Source organism: Canis aureus, chromosome 26 (assembly GCF_053574225.1).
Source record: "Canis aureus isolate CA01 chromosome 26, VMU_Caureus_v.1.0, whole genome shotgun sequence".
Lineage (NCBI taxonomy): Eukaryota > Metazoa > Chordata > Mammalia > Carnivora > Canidae > Canis > Canis aureus.
In genome coordinates, this window is record NC_135636.1 from 12,755,794 (window position 1) to 12,773,412 (window position 17,619).

Here is a 17,619-nt window from a genome sequence, read left to right on the forward strand (position 1 = left end):
AATTCTTTCAGATTTTCTACAAATGATCATGTCATCTCCAAATAAAGACAGTTTTGTCTTTCTTCCCAATCTCTATACCTTTTATTTCTTCTTTGTGCCTTACTGCATTAGCAAGTACTTTCATTGTGATTTTGAAAAAAAGTAGTGATAAGGGACATCTTTGTCTTGTAATTGATTTTAGTAGGAAAGTTGTGTTTTTCACCATTAAGTATGCTGTTAGCTATAGGTTTTTGTGTTCCTTACCAAGTAGAGGAAGTTCCTCACTGGTTTACTAAGAGTTTTTATCATTAACTGGTGTTAGACTTTGTCAAATTATTTTTCTACATCTACTGATAATCATATATTTTTTCTTCCTTAGTCTAGTGATATGGTGGGTTACATTAATTGTTTTTGGAAAGTTTAACCAGCTTGCATACTGGGATAAATCCTACTTGATCATGGTATAAAATTGTTTTTTTATACTTTTTAAATTTTATTTGCCTACATTTTGTTAAGGACCTATTTATTTTGTATTTGTTAATTAAAAACTTACCAGGACTTACCGTATGTCTGACTTTTCCGTATGTCTGACAGGGCTTAAAACCCAGTTTCCCGGGCAGCCCGGGTGGCTCAGCGGTTTAGCACCTGCCTTCAGCCCAGGACCTGATCCTGGAGACCTGGGATCAAGTCCCACATCAGGCTCCCAGCATGGAACCTGCTTCTCCCTCTGTCTCTCTCTGTCTCTCTCTATGTCTCTCATGAATAAATAAATAAAACCTTAAGAAAAAAAAAAAAAAACAGTTTCCCAATCTAAGCTCCAAAGGAAAGAAGTCTTAAGTAAAGAGGAATATGTTTTATTGAAAATGTAGTTGCTTAGAAAGAAGATCTGGAAGGACTTAGGTAAACTTAGATTCATTGAGAACATTGATAAATAAATTTAGGTAACCAAATTATAGGCATGAGGTAATTTCATGTTGTTTTTGTTAATTTCAGTTCAATTTTCAATCACTTCTGGCAAATTCTCCCTACTGACTATGGCTGAAATGAGAGACAGGTATAAAAAACTAATTTTTCAGTTCTAAAGATTCTAAGGAGACTTTCTTTGACTGTTCAGGAGGTTTACATCCACATTCATATCATCATTCTCTCTCCCCATTTCTCTCTTGGTAATATTTTACTCTATTATGATCAGACTGTTTCCTACAGTCACATTTCCCTAAGGCTCCTTGGGATGCAGGATGTTGATCTATATCTGTTTAGGATCTCAGGTATGTTTTTAATGGTTATAGCCTTAGGGAAATAAAACAAATTGTAATTGATTCCTCCAAGGATTTCTATGGAAATGGGCCAAAATTACAAATGTAATAAATGATACAATTATTTATTCATTCTTAATATATTAATTTTAGTTTCCACTGATGTATCTGCAAATTTTGGTACAAAAAAAAATGTTAATATGATTGAGATCAGATCCCAAGGTCTGAATATCCTAGCTAACAACTAATGATAAGTTCTGAGTCTTAAGATTTCCATACTTTCAAATTTCTCAGGCTTTAGGATTATAAAGGCATTTTAATAAAGTGTCTGCTATCAAAATCACCAAATATTCATGCAAAATTAAAACTATCAGTATTCAAAAATATTTACTGATTCTGGGTAAATGACATTGCCCCAAACTAAATTACCTATGAGTGACTGGTTTGATTTAATTTCCTTTACTTTTCCTCCTGAGCAATGATATCTAGAATCCATCATAATTCAATGTTTCCTCCTTTCCACATAACAGAACTGTAGTCAGAAATGTGGATTCCACACTAGATATTCACGAGGCCAAATTCTCTCCAGTGGAAATGACAAGTGCTTCTCTGCATACAGGGACCATAAGATAGAGTGTGAGCCCATCATATGCATTTCTTTTTCTGGGACCAGGACAGGTAAATACATGAGAACAATGGCTTAAGGTAGGCAGAGCAACTATTTGACACCATGGTAGATTTCTGGCTCCTTCAATGACAGAGTAGAACAAATCCTCCCACAAGCAGAATGTTCACTTTGGAACTGTTAGCACAGAGAGAAATAAACATCTCTATTCACTAAGCCATTCTATTTTAGAGTCCCTTTGTTACAGCAGCTTAGCTTTACTCTAATATAGTCTCTTCCAAATGCATTTCAAGATGCATTTTAAAAATATAATCATTGACTAAAAAGGCTTTGACATGAAAATCATTGTCCAAAAGATCTAAGCATACTTGACTTTTCTAAGAACCATCAGAATTATCTTCTAAGTCCTTCAGAAAGAGAGCTGAGCTCTGTTTATTCAAATTCACCCTTCAGATATAAGTATATACAAGGGGCAAGGAAAAGGAATGTCATTCAAGATTGAGTGAGAAGGATAAGCAAAGAGCATGGAAATTATTTCCCTGATAGAACACAAAGTGTGGTCAATTCTTAGATGTCCTCAGACAGTTCCCTAGGGACAACTTCTTAATAGTGCTCCTATTTTTCAGTGGGGCTACAAGATACTCCCAGAGTTACTTCTCTGTGCTTAGGCTCTGAAATGTACTGAAATGGCTTTCCCATTTCTTTAAAAGGCTTACTGTTTTAATACTTGTTTTATAAGAAAAGTTTTTTTAATGTAGCATAACAATAAGTGGCAGCCTCTGAGGAAGGGTGGGTTTGAAATCATTTGCACCTTTTAGTCCTCAAATTTTTACCTCATTACAATGGTAAGGAGAGACAGCCACATCTCAGAAACAGTATCCAAGTTGCAATCTTTATTACTTTTTGAAACACTATCTCTTAATTAAGTCCCCAAATCATTTAGTTTGAACAGAACGCCAGGGAGAAGGACACTGGTAGTTCATTGCACCCACAGTACCAGAAAGCTAAGTTTCCAGGATTTTCACCTCCTTTGGCAGGTCCCCTGGGGTCTCACTGCCTGTGGGTCTCACTGTCATTTTCATGTAAGCTGAATTAGCATACATTGTTGCTGGAATTTGAAACTATTTTCCAGAGCAAAAGTAGTCTTTTTAGTCTCTTAGTTTGGTATCTTTTTGTTATTAAACACCCAAGTAACTCTGAGAGAGCAAGAGGGGAGTTTCACATTTTGTGAAAATGCATTTTCACAATGAACAAATGTGCATGTGTGAGTGTATTTGCTAAAGCTGCCTATTCAAATGGTAAGCACTCAGGGGTTAAAAATATTTTAATAGCTAGAATGTCATTGTCCGTTAAGCTATTTCTCCAGTGCTTCATTAGGATCAGTTTATAAAATAATATTTAAATGTGATATAATTGAGATGGGTTTAGCCTCAGCACTGCATATTCCCAAAGGAAGTAAGTTATACTGGTTCTAATGTTGCTTTGCTTTGAGGGCCAGCAATTAACTCAAGGCTTGCCAAGAACAATAAGGTTTCATATAGGATGTTGCGACTAGGACAAAAAACATAGGATGTCAGAGAGGGAATTTATGAGGGAGAAAAGAGTCATCATTAGACCACCTGAAAGGAAGTTCTCAAAGCAAATGGAAATATCAAAAGGAAAAGAAGAAAGTAAGAGGGAGGGGAGAGCTGTCAGGGGAATGAAAGGCAGGGGCACACATTTTTGTCAAATTTACTCCGGTTCCCAAGTGTATTACATAAGATAACTCTTCCAGCGAACCGAGAATTGCCCAGCAATGGTTGTCACACCCTCTGAAATCTGTCAGCATTTAAAGCTAACGGAGGGCATGCCCCTAGCATTGCCATTGGATGATGTCCTGGTTTCTTTCCAAGTCATGTCTGTGAATTTGGACAGAGGTAGTGATAAAAATATTTGCTGAGTAAATATAAGGTTAAAGAAACATTGGGCTGGTCTTCATTTTACCAGTTAGAAGCAAAAGAGCAAACTTGAATGCAGATGAGGAATTCAATTAGAAAAGCTGTGTCCTGGCAGCATTTCAAGGAAAGCAGAGGGAGGCAAGGTGATTTGATAGAAACAGGCCTTCCACACTGATAACAGAAATATACTGAATAATTATGAAAGCTGCTTTAGCTAAGTTACGCTGCACTTAAATTTTTTTTTCACAAATTTCCAGCCAATAACTCAACATCTGAAATTCGTTCCTCTCTGAAAACACCACTTCGTACCTGGAAAGCAAGCTTCAAGTTTTTTCTTTAACTCCAGAGAGAATATTTTCCCAGTTACTCAAGGGATATACTTTTCCACCTGGGCTTCATTTCTGTTAACTATATTGACTCTCATAAAATAGACTAAAATTAGTTTTGCTGTTCACTTCTCAGTAAAAATTCCATTGCCATGTATCATGTCTAGCCTCTTTTGTTAAACTTATTAGCACCAAAGTGTCCAAGTCAGGCTCAAAGGGCAGAAGGCACGCATGAGATCTGAAATGTCCATCAGGGAAGTTCAAATCTGTCCCTCTGAGACTGGTTTAGCAGCCAATTCAAATCTTTAACAGGAATCTGGAAGTTGAGAGCCCCTGTAAGCCTCATCTGGATCTATTTTTCCAAAAGTAACACAGGACTTTCTTTGGTATTTTACCAAATGTGGCTTTTCATCCTGAGTGTAAGCAGGCGGTCTGGCGCTCTCTGGAATCATCCTGGAAGCATTAAGTTAGAGCAGTCACAGCAGTTGCTGAAAGTCAGAGTGGAAAAGTCTGGTTCCTATTCCAGGAGAACTTAAAAGCGGGCAGAGTTTGTTCTTATTGTGTGCCTGCCTTAAATTCAGTTGCATTGCATGGTGGATATTCTTCAGTCTGTGTCTTGCAGGAGGCAGCTGGTTTTGCTGCCATGAGGGTCTGTCCTCAAAAGGCTGAGGAGTGGGGAGAGGCTGGGAGGGAACTGGCTTCCTCATTGGCTGAAAGACCTCTGAAGCACTGGTGTATATGAGATCCTCCAGACACACTTTGAATGCGAGGATGATGTCTGAGTTTCCATGAAATGGGAATGCTTACTGTTGAAATTACCCTGATATGAGATCATTTTTGGCAATTAAGTAACCAAACCCCTTCAAAAGATAGCTCTACCATAGTCAAAAATTTTAATAGAAAAAAAAATTTTAATAGAACAAAAGTTACAGCGGCTTTGTGGACCATAAATCTAAAAGTGAAGGTAAATCCAAAGTAAACAGCCGTCTGAGAAATCACAGCAAGCAGGGGGTGGGCTGGTACGAGGGCATGTCGGGAGAAGTGAGGGTGGGCTGTCAGAGCTGATCTGTACTGCTCTGACTGACCACCGTCTCATGGGCCATAATAAACAACAAAGGGGCATGCCCTCTCTCTCTCTCTCTCTCTCATTTTTTTAAAGTAGCCTCCATGTACAGCATGGAACCCTATGAGGGGCTTGGATTCAAGACCCTGAGATTAAGACCTGAGCTGAGATCAAGAGTCAGATGCTTAACCCACTGAGCCACCCAGGCATCTCAAGGGCCATTTTGTTTCTCTTTTTTTATTATTATTTTTATTTATTTATTTTTGTATACATTTTATTGGAGTTCAATTTGCCAACATATAGTATAACACCCAGTGCTTATCCCATCAAGTGTCCCCCTCAGTGCCCGTCACCCAGTCACCCTGTCCCCCCACCCACCTCCCCTTCCACTACCCCTTGTTCATTTCCCAGAGTTAGGAATCTCTCATGTTCTGTCTCCCTATCTGATTTTTCCCACTCATTTTCTCTCCTTTCCCCTATAATCCCTTTTGCTATTTTTTATATTCTTAAGGGGCACTTTCTTAAGTGAAGTTAAGTGCTGTGTTCAGCTTGGCTCTCTGACTGAACAAATTCTTGAGTTTTCATTTTACCATATCAAGGTAGATGATGTTGCCTTACCTACAAATACCATTTCTAGTTGAGCATACTTTTTTAGAAGTATATTTTTTTTATTTTATTGTAAAATAGAGATGTTTGTCCATTAAGAAAATACTAAGAAGCCTTCCTCCACCTGTTATTTTGCCAATCAATAATTCTGTGATTTGTATCTTCAGTTAGGCAACACTTTGGGTTACAATCATTAACACTGTTATCAAACAGCAACTATTTGCTGAGCTTGTCCTATAGATACAATGCTAGGCTCTGGCTGTGCACAGATCTGGTGGTGAGCACAGGATATGTAAACAAAAATCTATGGGCCAGAAATGAGGGGGCAGTTGCTAATTGTTCAGATTACAATGCTGAAAGATTTCAAAAGATATAATGACTACTAAGAGTTGACATATTCAAGGAAGACTACTCAGAGATTAATATTCAACTTATCAGCGTGTGGTATGTTTTTGTTTGGATATCAGGGGTGTGGTGGTGATGGTGTATGTGATTTCAGTGCATGTGTGGGTATGAGTGTGTGTGTGTATGAGTGCATGAGCATGTGTAAATGTGCTTTATGGAAGGCATACAGGGCTGGACCTGGCAAAGTATCTAACAAATTCTGAGATTTATCAACTCATTTGTGGGTGATGTAAGATGTGTCCATCGCAGATACATAACAAGAAATCTCTAAAACTATATTCTGGAAGGAAACACTAATCCTGAGAGGGCTGAGAAAATTAACATTGATCAAGAAACTTTAGGAAATGCTGCAAAATAAATCATCCTTTTAAAGATGCAAGGGGTACCTGGGTGGCTGCCGTCTTAGCATCTGCCTTCAGCTCAGGTCATGATCCTAGGGTCCTGGAATGAAGCCCCACACAGGGCTCCCTGCTCAAGGGGGAGTCTGTTTCTCCCTCTGCCCCTCCCCCCGCTTATGCTCTCTCTCTCTCTTTCTCTTTTGAATAAATAAATAAAATCTTTTTTTAAAAAATGAGGATGCAAAGGTACATATAAATATCTTGGCACACCAATTCACATCCTCAAGAGGAGATTTCCTCACCCTTTTCATATATTTTGGAAACACTGGTTTAGGGAGATACATAAGGCACCTATTGTTCAGTCCAAAAAGAGTAAATATTAAGCTGCAAGTAATGGAATATGATCAAAGGCTCCTGTGCAGATGGGAAACATGCACCAAGTGGTGTTTTAGACAAATTAATCTAGTAAGACAGAATATAGAATAAGGAGGGGGAGGCTAGAACCAAGGGACTGAATACTCTAAATCCATTCTCATACAACTTACAAAGTATTGAGAATTTTGTTTGCTTCCTTTTTAAAACTTTTCTATCTATGGACCAATCTCCTCAAATAAAGTATGATTTTAAATCCCAATAAATAGAGATAAAAGTCAAACTGATTTGGATAATGAAGGAGGCAGAGCAGGGGGCTCTGAACAAGAGCAAGAAAAGGACTGACTATAATCATGGGTACTGGGAGAGAATCAAGGATGAAATGGAAAGTGATGACTTTACAAGGGACATTAGGAAATAATTTCCAAATTGCAAAATGCTAAGTGGCCCATCAACTAAATGTGAAAGGTACTAAAACAAAATCTCATGGAGCTAAAAATAGATCTAGGCCTCAAGCTCCAGTGAGGATAACAGAAGGCAAAATGGCACCTGACTTTGTGGGTATCAGCCTCACTTTTAAATGTACTCAAAAAATAGAGGGGGAAAGAAATGAGGAGCCAGGACTTGAAAACTATCCGTGTTGACGTAACATTGTGAAAACTGATGAAGCTTGCCTGGTGGCAACCCTCCAAGCCAGTGGCTGTGCCTCCCTGTCAATGCCCTCCCCCAAAGCCCTCAAGATCTCCTTCCTACCCAACATAATGGAGTACTGAACAAGTTAATATTTCTTGAGCCATATTATTCTCTCTGAGCAGAAATCTTTGTCTTTCAGGGATTAAAATCAGTCATGAACCACTTTAGGTTTTCTTTAGTTCTTACTATTCTCTCTTGATCCTCTCATTTTCCTGTCCCTTGTCATTGCCCTTTACTTCTCTTCTCTTCCTGCCCCCTTCCCCTTTCTCAGTGTAACACATTAAATTCCCTTGAAGTTTTTTGCACATTGTCCTAGATTCTCAGAAACAAAACAGCCACCAGCAATCTGAAAAGATAATAAACATAGAAAATAATGAAGTGTATAGTATTGTTTTAGGCAGGCAGGTGTTTGTTTGCCTGTTTGTTGTCAAGGAAAATAAAGACTGTCATGAGAGAACAGTCACAAGAGGGGAGCCATTACTTCAGGATAGTCTGATTTGACTCCAGACAAGGTGAAATTAAGATGTGGACTCACTTTGCATTCAATGTTTCCTTTAAGCAGATATTTAAGATTTCTAACTGGGCACCTGTGAGGCAGAAAGAATGGTCATGATGGAGATTATGCAGATGGTTCAGTTTATTCCTCTCAGGCCCAGTATCCATTGTATATCCATAAACATGGGCTATGGTGGAATCTGGAGAGGAAAAAGTCATGCCTCAAATTCTTAAATGATGTAACCAAATCCTTCCCCATTTAACTTGATTCAGGCCAGTTTTTTCCATTTTATTCTAAGACTTTCAAAAGAAATACCATATTAAGAGGAAATAAATCTACCTTTGACATCAATTTAGGTATATCTTCCTCATAGAAATGAACTTAAACTATTTCTTTACATTTGTACAAATTTTTTTTTTTTTTTTTTTTTTTGGCTAAGAGCCTCCATGTGAGAAGTTTGAGTTCAGAAGGGTGTGAATCTATTTTGCCTGATCAGAAAACCCTAAAATGACAACTAAACCCTATGTTACCTTAATATTGTAAAACACATTTATTAATGGCCCGAGGGAAAAAGGAAATGGCATTGTAGGTGGAAAAATATATCAAAAGCTTTAGGTTAGTGAAAACAAGTGATTATGAAAATATTTTGCTTCCATCTTAGGTGAAAGAGTCATTATCTAAAACAGTCCATCAACATTAAAAAATATATTTGCAGCTTATTAAGATTATTTGTTTTTATTAACAGCTACTTTGGATATTTTTAAAATTAAGCATACTGATACATGCACGTGCATACATTTTCATGTTTCCATTATTTTGTAATTCACGACAAAATAGTGATACTGCTAGGCTTTATATGCATTATAATTCATCTAAGAGAAAAATCTAACTTTATTAAAGAAAACCCTATTAAAGATCAAATCGTACGAAATCAAAATATTTTGTTTAACAAAAGACATTAAGACACAGTGTATAACATCATTGTGGACAGTATCCAATACCACAAAATTCAAGAACACAAAAGAATATCTGAATGGCCTCTTGAGATTTGTCCATGGGATTTGACCCACCTTTTGAGTCTCTTTAACACACAGCAAACTGTATCCATCAGAGAACCTTTTATTTTTCCTGTTAGCCTAGTCTTTAACAAAAAAATAAAGAAATACAAATATTATCAAAAGCTAGATCACTTACCATAAATGCCGGTTGAGATGCAGGGAAATGCCTGTGAATAAACCATAAAAATAACAATAAATTTTAAAAGAACAGCTGCCCAACCTGACATCTTCTATTTTAACATCTATTTACTTGATAATGGGAGGCCTTCTATTCACATGCTCAGACCTCTAAAGTTCACTCAGTTGGAGCAGGAGATACTGTGGAATATGGGCCTATTTGATTAACTGAAAACTTATCAGCAGCAATCATACCCGTTCAAAAGAGACAGCTGTCAAATTTCCAGGAATTTTGTGAATCAACTATTAAACACAGTTATAATTAAGAAATTCAATCATATAAGCCTGCAATGAAATGTTACATCTAAAACAAATATATGGAAATTATTTCACCCCCTCCTAATTATTTTGCCACATTTTACTATTGCCTTTGCTTTTGAGATGACTTAGGTCTATTATACATTTATATAATATATAATATAAGTAATGTATATCATATATAATATAAATAGTATATACATTTATGTAATATATGTTAAATAATATATAAATATATATTAATTATAAATTTATATATAATATAAACACTATATAATGGCATTACTACTGAGCTTCCTATCCCAGCTAGACATTAAGTGATGTCATTAGTGACTTAAAACCTGAAAATATCAATCAATATTCACATTGGATTATACTTGTGGGTCAATTGAAACCATGGGTTGGTTAGAGATAGGGAATTTTTATAACATTTGCAGAAGCTTTATGTAAGAATCAATAAGCAGTATAGAATTTATAATAAAAGGTATTGCATATTCTATTCTTACTTGTAAGTTGTGTGCTACACATTTTTTTATCAGTATAATTTAAAATACGTGTATATATATGTATATGTATATATATATATACACACACATATATATATACTCCTTTTTTTAGAGTCAGTTTTTAAACATTTACAGACAAACTACTGCTTAAACCACATGCAATGGACTGAATGTTTGTGTCTTTCAAAATTTATATGTTGAAGCCCTAATGTGATGGAATCTGGAGATGGGGTCTTTGGGAGCTAGTTGGTGGGAGGGTGGAGAACCCATGATAGGGCTCCAGTTCTAATAAGAAAAGGAAGAGAGCTAGCACTCTGCGTTTTTCCCGTCCTGAAGGTACAATGAGAAGACAGCCCTCTGCAAACCAGAAAAGGGGCCTTCACCAAATCCCAGATCTGCAGGTATACTGATCTCAGACTTCCCAGCCTCCAGAACTGTGAGAAATAAATGTTTGTCGTTGAAGCCACTCAGTCTACAAGGTTTGTTATAGCAGCCCAGACTAAGACCCCATATTTTACCTAGCAATGTGTAAAGAATTTGACTGAAAGAGTCGAGGAACAAATATGAATATATAGCTAGCTCTCTAAATTAGGCTAGCAGTGGAATGTGATCTGAGCATAGCAATGTCCTCTGCCAATGTACCTCTGTGTAAATTTAATCAAGTTATTTTCATCTTTCTTGTCTTTTTTATTTTTCAGTTGAAAATAAAGATGATAGCATTTACCATATAGAAATGTGCCATAGAAATTGATGACGGAATTTTTAAAAAATGTGACTGATAATGTGCTACAGAATCCAAGCACTGCAGCTGCGGTTACTGTAATAACAAACATTATTACTGAGCTCAACAATGATGAAATGTCTGTATTTTTTTCTTTATATCTTTGAGTTAAATGTGTACTACATTTTATATCCCTTAACATTTTTATATACTGTATGTTTATTCCCTTTACATGATGTCCTATTTAAAAAGTCACAATTTATGTGATTTTGTTGTAGAAAGAGTAATAGTGGACTCTGTTAAACCACATCTATAAAACTCATCTATATGTCTGCAAAGTGATAGATTTCTTTTTTCTGTTCCTTTACTAGTAAATACTACTGTTTTTAACAAGAAAATAGAACAGTTTTTGAAATGGAACAGGAGCCACTTTTTTTTTTTTTTTAGGAGCCACTTTTTAACCAAATTAACGAGTTCATTTTTTCATTTTTTGATTCCTTGGGCTCTGGAGGTGCCAATAAGATGTGAAGAGTGTTTTTGAATGATTCAATACATCCAAGAACACAGAACCATGAAGAGATAGCATGAAGCACATTCTCCTGGAAATACTCTAGTCTTTTTAAAGACATTCACCAAGACAATTGACAGGCCATTCTGCCCGTGTGAAAGCCAGCTGCAAGCTTACTGTAAGCAATTTGTTACTGATAGAAAAGGCTCAGAGTTCAGGAATGGCCTTATTTAAAAACACAAATAGAAATTAGAGAGGATGCAGGGTCATCCCTGTTATTTTTGCCATGCTCATTCACATTCTGCTGTGCCTTTTAAATGAAGTAGAGGGAAGCTCAGCCCATGGAGTGAACTGAGCACATAAACATCACCCGTCTTGTGTTTGCAACAGAGAGAGAGAGGTTAGAAACTGCTGCCTTGAGCCATCCAGCAGAGACCAGAGACGCCATGATGTTTTCGACAAACAAGCCAAGCCCCCTTTAAATCCCATCTGGATATCTTTCCAGTTCACCATGTTGGGTAGTTTACTGACCTTCCCTGGTCATCTGTTTCATCATTAGTAAGGAAACTAATGAAAAAAAGAGGCTCAGCAAAAAAGGGTCTGTGGGAGGTTTAGGAGGAATAAGGATCACAGGACAGGGTGTCTGACAGGTAGCAATAGCTTGATTTGTGATGATTCTTGAAGTGGCACTGAGATGCCCAACAAACTCAAGGGAGAATTGCTGCCCTACAGCAGAGCTTCCCAATCTTGGCACTATTGATATTCTGGACCAGATAATTCTTTGTTAATGGGGGCTGTGCGGTGCATGGTGAGATGGTTGGCAGCATCCCTGGACTCGATCCACTTGATGCCAGTGGTATCACCTTGGTTGTGACGATAAAGCTATATGCCTAGGCATTGTCAAATATCCCCTAGGGGGCAAAGTCATCCCTGGTTGAGGACAATTGCCCTAGAATCTGGGACCTAAATCCCAGCAGTGCTGTCAACAGTCTCCAATTATCAACCTTTTCAAGGATTGCCTCAGACACAAAGAGCTACTCCATTCACAGTCATTATGACCCTTCCCAGGGAAATCCGTATCCAAAGACTAATTAATATAAAGCAGAAAGGCCTGGGCTCATTTCAGCTTGCTTCAGTGCAACACTGAAGGGCCCTGCCAGCTCCAGAACTCATTTTTCCCTCCTCACTCCTGCTTCCCTCCTCTCTCTTCTCCAGGTGTGGATCCCAAAATCCTAAATAAGCATCTTGCACCCTAATCTCTGTCTCAGAGTCTGCCTCCTGGGGAACTGATCTAACGACACTCTGCTTCCCTCTTAGGGCAAGTTATAGGAGTCTTTTCCACATTAGATCTACCAGAAGAGACACACTGAACAGTTAATGGCAACTTTCATTTGCTTCACCTCCCAGCAATATCTTGGAATTAATCACGCAACTTAGTAATTGAGTCTGAATGTACCAACTGCCTTGTCTGTTTTAACAAGGACAAACAGCTACATCTGAAAATGACATAGCTGCCTTGAATGCAAAGGCAAATGGTAGTGTAATGGAGGATGACTTTGATAATATTATTGTATTAATTCAAACAAAAAAGCAATGATAAAGCAGAGATGGAACTACAACATCATGGAAAAAGTTCATTTTATGTAAAACAACTTTGCATGTAATTCATCCAAACTAAATCTCCTCCATTAATCACTTTTCATTCATGGGGGAATAAGGGAGGGAATGAAAGAGGTGGGGAGAGAGAAAAAGAGAGGTTGAGAAAGAAAGCATAAGCGAATGAGCTCAACTAAGAGATTTTACAGTATATAGTCTGTGTTCTTTGCTATAATAAATTTTTGATAGTGTCACCAGAAGTGAGTAGCATGGGATTTCTTTATTTCAAAGTTGTATTTAACATAACTACTTCCCACAAAAATCCTCTCCTGTGAAAGAATGATAGATTGTACCAAAACGTAGGCCAATTAGCCTGGTTTGTTTCAAGTGCACACAACTCAACAGTCACCTGTGGAACTTGAGGAATGACATCACCAGCCTAATTTGTAAGGCTCCATTTTCTCCTTCCAGAGGACCCAGGAGCAAAAAGTCTTCATGCTAATCAGACCCCAGCATATAGCCACCAGAAACTTGCTTCATAACACTTGAATTTTAGGCTTATTTTTCCAAGTCAACATGCACTTGCTCTCTTGGGGGAAAATTAATCATTTGACTTGGAGAGTGGAAAAGGATTTTTCTTTCGTGAAATTATAGATTGAGCCATAAGTGGAAACACTTCCTTAACCCAGCATGTTGGTTTCAAATGCTTTTGTAAAAACACTGAAATCCTTAGGGCTATAGACTATGCCTCCCATCCTCTTGAATATCTATTTCTACTCATCCATTTGAGGGCAAGGAAGGAAATTGCCCACTACCTTTTTTGTCTTGATTCTAATAGTGCCTCAAAACCAAGACAATAAGCCCTAAGCCACATCATAACCATCCTTTGTTTTTCCCTGACCCTTGATTCTTGGTTCATGCTTTCCTACAAAGTGGGAATTTCTTTCTCTCTTCCTTATCCATGTTCATTGCCATCTATCCATTGCTTATGCAATATCCTTGCTGGCTGGGGAGGACTGCCTCTCTCCCCAGCTACACAGGAAGGTGTTGATTGACCTAAGTAAGTAGCACACATCCCCCTTAGCCAAAAGTAGAGAGAGATGGAAAGTTCTGACATCAGTGAGCTGTTGGTGTAAATTAACTGTAAAGTGCTGCAGTCTCAAGAATCTTTCAATTGCTGAGCCCACACTTTCCTTCTTGTTCAGTCAGTTTTAGTTAGATTTTCCATTATTTGCAAGCAAAAGCATGCTACCTGATATACCTACCATTTAACTGTTTTTAATTATATATCCCATTTCACGGAGGAAGCTATTGATTGCAAGAAACCCAATTATTTGGTTCTACTTTGTGTACCACTAAGAAAGAGGAAGCTCAATGAGTTGAAATATAACGTGTTTTCTTATCCTTTAGGATTTGTATTGTATACTTAATTGAAATTGCTATTTTGGATTTATTTACATAATTTCTTAAATCACCTCTTGCTCTAGGGAATAGATTAAAAAGAGATAAATTGGTTAGGTTTTCCTAAAACTAGTCCACATTCTGAGTCTGGTACTTCTGAATCATTTTTCACTATGAAGTCACAGGTAAGAGTATTCCATAGTTTCATCCTGAGGTGTTGATAGTCCAGTTCTTCACAAGAGCTCCACTATGGACTTCTCTTCCAAGCTTCTAATACCTTATCTACAAGTTTTGAAGCTGGCTTCTTTTTTGTTGCCAAAAAATGTTTTCAGACAACAGCCAAACACACACTTCCCCCTCATATGGCTCTCATTTCATTGGTTGGCTGAAAGGCAAACAGTTACAGCTGCCCAGTCAGTCCACCAGGAATTATAGCCAAGTGTATACATGTACAGGCAGCAAAAACTCACCACTACTATGCTTGACTGTAAGATATCCCAGGGTATATGAGGCATCCAATTTTCAAAGAAGATGGGATATGAGAAAATGAGCATCTTATAAATAATGAACATCAAGGTATGATTTTTTGTCTTTAGATGTTTGATTATCAGGATTAGGATAGTGAGTTGTGCCATAGTCCCTTTGTCCAGAATGCAGAATACTTGAGTGTTTCTCAAACTATAATATGCCTCACTCTAGGAGTCTGCAAGATATTTTGCGGTGGCAAACAGATGGCTATTACTCATTTCAATGTAATATCTACATATTATTTTGATATACACCATATCCCCATTACTTTGGCCAAGTCTTCATCCTTCCTTCTTTTTTTTTAAAGACTCTATTTATTCATTAATGAGAGACACACAGAGAGAGACAGAGACATAGGCAGAGGGAGAAGCAGGCTCCCTGTGGGGATCCTGATGTGGGACTCGATTCCAGGACCCCAGGATCATGACTTGAGCTAAATGCAGATGCTCAACTACTGATTCCCCAGGTGCCCCAAGTCTTCATCCTTCCTACTATCTACATGCTTTACAATGTGATTTTACAGTTCTTCCATTAGGGGAAGATGTACTTTCCTTGTATCACTGATGATAGACTTGAGCATATGACTTTGTTTGGTCAATGGGATAAGAGTAGACATGACATTTAGACTTGAACTTTTATACTCCTGGCTTTAAGAAGGACATGAAAAGGGCCTGCCTCATGTAGCCTGAAGCTAAGGGACAAGCAGAGTATGAAACCATCCCAGGGCAGCTGTGTTCCAGTAATTCCACAAGTGTGTGAACAAGGGAGACATGCTTATTATTATGTCACTAAGTTTTGGGGGTACTTTGTTACACAGCATTATTGTGGCAATAGCAATGGCATAACTATGCTAAAACTCTAGGTTACTGTAATGACTTACAAGTAGGAATGCTGGTTTTCCATTTAAGGAGATGATATAAAGTTTCCTTTGGAAATAAAAGTACTTAAAGAGTCAATTAAAATATTAGATAAAAAAGTAAATAAGTAAAATAAAATATTAGATAATCATCATATTAGAAGTTCAATGTGAATGCTTAAAATTAGGAAAATATTGATGCAGTAAATATAGATTTGAATTGGAAGGCAAGAGATCAGAGTCACTCATTATCTATAAATCTGAGAGCCAACAGTGTATCTCCTCAGTGCATCAGTCTTTCCATCTATAAAAGGAGCAGAGTTGGATTAGATGTGTTTTCAGCTATTTAATTCTATGATGCTACCAAATGGCTCTTATCCTTTCCTACATAGCTCAGGAGAAAGCTGACAGAGAGACAGGCAATTTCATAGCATCATGAATGCCTTACAGCGTTGAACATGGGAGGCGACAGCACGGCAGCAACGATGGCTGTCAGTTTTGAGTTAGTTTTGAGTAATGTGCCAAGCACTGGGCCAAGAGCTCTATGTATATTATCTGATTTATTCTCACAAACAATCCTGTGACAAAGAACATATTACCCCTTTTCAATAGACATGGAGGACTAATAAGCCAAGAAAGCAAACTCGTTCAAGGTCAGAGAAAGGAATGCTAGCAAAGGGATTTATTTATTATTTTACATAGGGAATAACTGATCCTATTTTTTGCCTTTAATATTTCTTAAATATACAAATCATTCATGACCACATTCCCAAAGGCTCAGACAAGACTGGTGTAGGCAGACAGCCCTGAGAATTTCTCCTACAGCTACTTCCCTCCTTCCTCTGACTCAACTAGGATATGTTTCCTGCAAGTCCATCATGGTCAATAGTATGGTGAGCAGCATTGCATTCCATGCATTTACATTTTTTTTTAATGATAGTCACACACAGAGAGAGAGAGAGGGAGAGAGAGAGAGAGAGAGGCAGAGACACAGGCCGAGGGAGAAGCAGGCTCCATGCACCAGGAGCCCGACGTGGTATTCAATCCCGGGTATCCAGGATCGCGCCCTGGGCCAAAGGCAGGCCCCAAACTGCTGCGCCACCCAGGGATCCCTGCATTTACATTTTAAAGACTAAATAAAATTGGGTCTTTTTCCTGATCTCAGTCCTCTACTGGCTTCTCACCACACTTTGAATAAAACTTGAAATAAAGACCATGGCCTTCCAGCGCCCAATGATCTGGCTTCTGGCTTCCTCTCCCTTTCCTCTTCGTCCACTTTTCCCTTTGCTCACAGAGTTGCAACCACACTGGCCTCCTTTTGTTCTCCAGACACACAAAACACAGTCCTGCTTCAGGGACTTTGGCCTTGCTGTCCCCACAGCCTGGCACATGTTCCTTTTAGATCTCTGATCAAATGTCACTTCCTCAAAGAGGCTCTTTCTGGCCTCTAGCTAAATTATTCCCTATTCCCTTAGGCTACTTTGTATCCCTTTATGACTCCTACACCACAGTTGTTTGCTTGTTCTTTGTGTCCTCAATTTCAATTCCTCCTACTGGCATATAACTCCAAAGAAGACTTTTGTTTTACTTGTATCACCAGCACCTAAACCGTGGACCAGAACTCAATAAATATCTGCCGAATGGTTAAATGAATAAATAATTGAGTTAGATGGCATATATAAACATAGTCATATATTCTTTCCCATACAAATTAGAGCATGCATTGCAGGTTTTGTTTTGAGAGTAGTTTTTTTGTTGTTGTTGTTGTTTTTTTTTTTCATGTCCCAGATCTTAGAGATCTTTCATTGTCAGTGCATATGTACTTAACAGTATTCTGGTAGGATCTATTTCTAGAAATGAAATTAACTTGTTTAACCACTGGGTTAAAAGAAAAGTACATTGAAATTTTTGAAA

The 17,619-nt window shown here is 37.8% G+C and overlaps 1 protein-coding gene across 4 annotated transcripts in view; it reads right to left on the reverse strand.

The window, feature by feature from the left end:
• The window catches only part of MACROD2 (mono-ADP ribosylhydrolase 2), a 1,919,734-nt gene that overhangs the window by 571,295 nt on the left and 1,330,820 nt on the right, over window positions 1-17,619 (reverse strand). For all 4 annotated transcript variants that reach the window (XM_077872168.1, XM_077872167.1, XM_077872166.1 and 1 more), the window contains exon 7: window positions 9,291-9,321. In XM_077872168.1, the coding sequence (XP_077728294.1) occupies window positions 9,291-9,321 (31 nt within the window). The remainder of the gene's footprint in view (window positions 1-9,290; window positions 9,322-17,619) is intronic.